Source organism: Egretta garzetta, unplaced genomic scaffold (genome assembly GCF_000687185.1).
Source record: "Egretta garzetta isolate BGI_Z169 unplaced genomic scaffold, ASM68718v1 scaffold1085, whole genome shotgun sequence".
Taxonomy (NCBI): Eukaryota; Metazoa; Chordata; class Aves; order Pelecaniformes; family Ardeidae; genus Egretta; species Egretta garzetta.
Window position 1 is genome coordinate 2,016 of NW_009259702.1, and position 5,299 is coordinate 7,314.

Genomic DNA, 5,299 nt, shown 5'->3' on the forward strand with positions numbered 1-5,299 from the left:
ACTGTCAGTGTGAAGTATTTACAAACATGGCAGTCTTAAGTTTGCAACCCAGTGAAGTCATATGAAAACACATGAAAAATCTGTACTGCTGTTGAGGGCTTGTGTCCTTGCAAGTTTATGCCTTGAATGCAAACAGCCGCTCTGTCCAGAAGGCCGTCCGGCTCAGCATGTCCTTAAACACTTGGGCATTTGCTCCTAAAATGGTATCATTGAAGTGATATTGTTTGGGCCCCTCTGAGTACATTGATGTCTTTAACAGATTGCTGTGGATTTAAATACCGTTGCTGCACAAATTGGCAAAGTTCTGCATTTGGTCTTTTCACGTTATCTGATGAAGCCGTTTGGTTTAATAGTTTGTCTACAGATGAAAACACCTAAAACCCAGTGCAAAAATTTTGGCCCAGGGTTAGAGAAGAAGCAGACAACAACAGAAGCAGCAGCAGCAGCAGAAGCCTCTTCAAACATCTTGAAGAAGCCGAATGTTTGGTCTGGCTCCGTTTCTGGAGCGGACTCCAAAACTGTCAGAAAAAGCCTCCACCCCATTTTGGGGAACAGCCAAGAAGGATAAAGGTGGTGTTGGTAAAGGGATGCCTGAAGTCTGCCTCTGTATCTGAGAGACCTTTCTGGCAAAGGGGTGGAAAATTGATCTTGCCTTCCTCTGGAACAGAGGGTGCATGGGGAGCCCCCAGCTTGGCTGAGGAAGCTATGAATAGTGAAACACTTGGAGCAGGAAAGGAATGAGATCTAAAGTGCAGTAAGGAGCTTGATAATCTGATAGGGTTAATGTTAATTACCAAGCGTAACCTGTGGCTTCTTGCGTAGCAGGAGTGATCAGCTCAGGGCCTTGCAGTAAGCCATTAGGCAGGGCAGGCAGTGAGGGTTGCTGGTGGCCGGTGCTTGCAGCTAGATGAGCTTCTTGGTGATTTCCAAAACATCTGTAAAAATGCCCTACAGCTTGCCCAGGCTGATGCTTTTCTTGTCAACCTCTGCTCTTGAGTGTGCAAACAGAAAGCGTTCCGAGTCCCGCTCTGGCCTAGAAGTGCTGCTGCTGGAGCTGCGGCGCTGTGCTGGGCCACGGTTTGGCTCCCGAGTGGGAGAAAATACCCAGCAGCAGCGATCTTCGTAAAGCCTGGGCCACCAGCGTAGCAGCCTCAGCTGCAAAGGAGGGGAGTGAGCTGTTGCAGGAACATCAGTGAAGCTGATTACACCGAAAGCAGTTTTTACCCTCTAGGCGAAAGACAGCCTGGTGCTGGTGGTGTTTCTTGTTCCAGAGCTCTCATGTTGCTCTACAGCAACTCACTTCTTCAGCCTTTGACTTGTGCCACCATTTATCCCCCTGCAAATATGAGGAAAAACTTCTTTACTCTAAGGGTGACAGAGCACTGGAACAGGCTGCCCAGGGAGGTTGTGGAGTCTCCTCTGGAGATATTCAAGGCCCGCCTGGATGAAGTCCTGTGTAGAATGCTCTAGGAGAGCCTGCTTTAGCAGGGGGGTTGGACTAGATGATCTCCCAAGGTCCCTTCCAACCCTTGCGATTCTGTGAAATAGGACTGTTGGTTCTTGACTGCTTTAAGGTTGTGGAGCGGCTGCCTTAGTCGTTCTCATTCACAGAGGAGGCTGTTTCTTGAGCTCTGTAGCCGTTGTTGGCTGGGCTGTGAAAAGGTGGTATGGCTTAGGGGGTTATCTCTGCCTGCTCTGGTCTTTCAGTCCTGGGGTTTGAGGCAGAAATGGCCACATAACACTTCCCTTTAATTCTTTACGGCGAGAGAAACTTAGCCGATCACTTCTTTCTCAAAGACGTGCCATCCAGTTTGAGATCTGGCTTGCCTGGCTCCTCCCTGACTTTGGATGTTTGTAGCCATTGCCTCACGGCTTCCGAGCTCTCCCCTCGGGGTGATGTTGGCTTGGAGGGTGGTACCCCAGGCTGGCCTGGGAGAAGAGTGTGGGGAAGGCTGCAAAGCCTGGTGGCCCGTTGACACCCTGGTGATGCAAGGGCTTGCAGCCTGGTGACGTGGCAGGCCACTGTGACCTCACAGACCCGTCCTGTGAGGTCAGCCTCTGTGATGCTCACCTGCGTGGGTAGAAAACTTCTTTGTCTTCCAGTTGGGACCACATTGCAGAGAGGCGTCCTGCTGGAAGAGGCAGGTGGTCTCTCCGCTGGGGACCGTGTCTCCTTTATCTCTGTGTGGAAAGCAAAGGAGCTGCAGTTGCGATATTGCAATAGCACGTGCCGCTTGGGCTTTCCGTGAAACTCCACCTTACGCCAAGGGAAGGCCAAGTAAGTCTTTCTCTGTCTGTGTCTGTGCAGTCATTTCTCTTCTCATCTTAATGGCAGGGCCTCCAGTTCTCTAGGTTTCTGTCAGCTCCTGTTCTTATGCCTCCTCTAAGCAGGGTATGTGCTACTGGTGACTTTTAGCATGGACGATGTTAAGAGCACACGTGGTCCCATTTAGCTGTATCTGTGCCAGCCTTGCCCAGGTCTCTCTCACCCAGACAGGATTTATTTCCGTGTGTTCTGCATCGCTAACTGTAGGGTTTGCAGGGAGGCATCCTGGCCTTGCTGTGGAAGCTCCCTTTCTGATTTAGCTGCCTGCTACCTCAAGGCATTTAACCTTCCTGTCAGGTTCCCTGGGACTATTTTATCATCGTGTCTGTTTCTTCTTCCAGATATAATGGCTTCGGCTGTGTAAAATGGCTTCGCGCTTCCGCAATTTCATCCCATATGCCGTACCTGGAGCGCTGGCACTTCTTGGCTGCTGGTGGCTCTATTCCCATCGAAAACAGCACGCAAGCTATCACAATGAACAAGCAATAGGCCCTGAAGAAGAGCAGCAGGAAGAAGTGCCAGAGGATGATTGCTCACCCAGACGAGAAGCGCGTCTTCCTCGAAGGCTGCTATTGGATACTGGCTCTGTGACAGCCCATGGCCTGGGATTGGAAAAGGAAGCCAAGACCGCAGCAGCCTTTCTCAGTAATGAGGGTGAAGTGGTATCAGGTCGCAAGGATTCTGGAGTGAGCGTGTTACCGGAGAATCTGGACTCTGCCTGTTTGGAGCAGTCCAGGGAAGAAGAGATTTCAGAGATTGCCATTACTTCACCTGTGTGTCAGGGGGAGGACACACAGCCAAAAGGAGATGATTTGGAAAGAGAGAGAGTTGGAGGAGGGAGTTTGGACGAGGAAGAAGTTGAGAAAATGGAGCAAGCAGCAATACAGGTCACCTCCAAGGTCCTTTTGGCAGCAACTGAGGAAGTCCTGTCTGGTTCTGCAAGTGCTGTGACCACTCAGATCTGCCAGGCTGCTGCCAGCCAAACTGAGAGACCTCTGGAGATGGCAAGCATTGTTTCATCTGACCAGATGCTTGCTGAGCAGGCTACAGGAGTGGATGAGAACCTTGCTGCAAAGAGTGATGCTGCGGTACTGACATCCCCGCAGACAGAGGAACAGGATGAGAATGGGACAGATTCCAGCTGTTGCACACACGGCCGTTCATCCGTCCCTGCTCAGGGAGGCATAAAAGCCCGTGGGACGAAGAACCGTGTGTGCAGTCGGTCCCAAGGAGTTGATTGCACTCCTGTGGAAAACCGTCGAGGGTCACTGGAATGCTCACCCTTGGTTATGGGGGACTTTGGGTACAGCACATACACATCTGAAGGTGGAACAAGTGTGCAGGACTCCCTGCAGTACCCCATGCTGTCTGTTGCATTGGGCCAGCATTCAGACTCACTGAGCCTATCTGCAACCCAAGATGCCTCTGCTGAGCAGAGCTCAGCACCAAGTGACAAAGCTCCTGCTCTGAAGCTCTCTGGAGACAGCAAAGGGCCATACAGTAATGGCATCCTGAAAGAGGCTGGTCCAGACTTGCACCTTGGGTGCAGGAGTGCAGCAGGGATGGATGGAGATCACTTGGGAGGTAAGGGGTTGAAAACCCTCCTACAAAACCGTGGTGAACAAGCATGTTATGTGCAGTAACCCTTCTGCTTCAGAACAGGTTCGGATAAATCCTCTTCATGGTTAACTTCCCCAGGAGATGGATACTTAGGCCCCATGTGCCTTTGCTCTCAGAATTCCCCTCTGTGTAGGATCCATCGATCTATAGGATCCAGGCTGGGTGGTCTTCAGGGGTGAACAGGTCCCCTCTCAGCACAAAGCTTCTTGTCTAAAGCCAAGCCTGTGCTTGAGCAGCCCAGGGAAATGGGCTGTGCCTGGAGGTAGGCCAGGCTGTTGAAGGGTAGGTGCCTGCCAAGAAATCCCAACAGGGAGCAACATTCAAGGAGTTCCTCCATCTGTCTTTGTGCTGCTTTTGCCTTCTAGATCCTGGGTGCTGTGTGCCTGGCAGAATACAAAGCTGTCTGAGCAAAGGTTCACCCGTGTGACCTTGGGGATGGATGTTAAAATCCTTTAGAGGAGGACCCTGTGGTGCCAAGGGTTTGCCTTGTGGTGAATGCTGGTGTGACAAGACGGTACACGAGTGTTGTGGAGCCCGGTGATGAGAAGGGCTTGAAAGCTCTGCCTGGAGAGGGACCGCTGAAGGGAAGGGAGAGGGGAGACAGCAGGTCAAGCTGATAGCATGTCTGTGTTGGATAAGAGGTCCTACAGCTGACCTTTACACCCAGGCTGTGAGACTTAAAGCCTTGCTCGTGTCTGGGCAGGCTATGGCAAAGCGCTGCACTGTTTGCCTTTGACTTTTGAGGCGTCTGTGCGGTGTTCCTAGTTAAGAGGTGGGAACTGTGAAGCAGCTGCTGGGTTTATCTTTCTCTTTGGCCTTGCACCGGATGGTCTGAATACGTGCAAGCAAGTGAGGATCTTCATGCTGCTGCTTGTACATTGGGAGGAAGGATGAGCCTTGTGTTGCACTGACTGTAGCTGGGATCTGATCAGGAGGAAGCTGTTTGGGCTTGTCCCCTTCCCAAGGAGAATTGTTCCTGGTATCGGCTGGTGGCTTGGGACCAAAACAGAGCTCCGCTCTGGCACCTTGTTTCTTCAGGCATATGAAACATTTGGGCAAGAGGCAATCGCCTACCACAGTAGTAGACACACCGGTCACTGCACAACCCCTGTTGGGGCAGGAGCGTGATGTCAGTGCAAAGAGCAGAGGAATAGGTTGCACGTTCCTCCCTGCATGCCAAAACTCCCTGGCAAGAGCCCCCTGTTTAAGCCACAGGGGAAATGCCAACTGCTGTGCTGCAGCAGCAGCTCAGCGTTACTGTGAGCACAGCTCTCTTTCAGCTGGTACCTTTGACTTTTAGTGTCTTGCCTCTGCTGCTGGGTAAGGTGCCAGCATGTTTGAAGGACTCCTGCT

General features: G+C 51.7%; 1 protein-coding gene across 1 annotated transcript in view; it reads left to right on the top strand.

Moving 5' to 3' along the window:
* Positions 1-2,691: 2,691 nt before the first annotated feature.
* Positions 2,692-5,299, top strand: part of LOC104126349 (A-kinase anchor protein 1, mitochondrial-like) — a gene marked incomplete at its 3' end in the record, with an annotated part of 6,922 nt that continues 4,314 nt past the window's right edge. The window contains exon 1 of the mRNA XM_009638905.1: positions 2,692-3,910. Within this exon, the coding sequence (XP_009637200.1) occupies positions 2,692-3,910 (1,219 nt within the window). The remainder of the gene's footprint in view (positions 3,911-5,299) is intronic.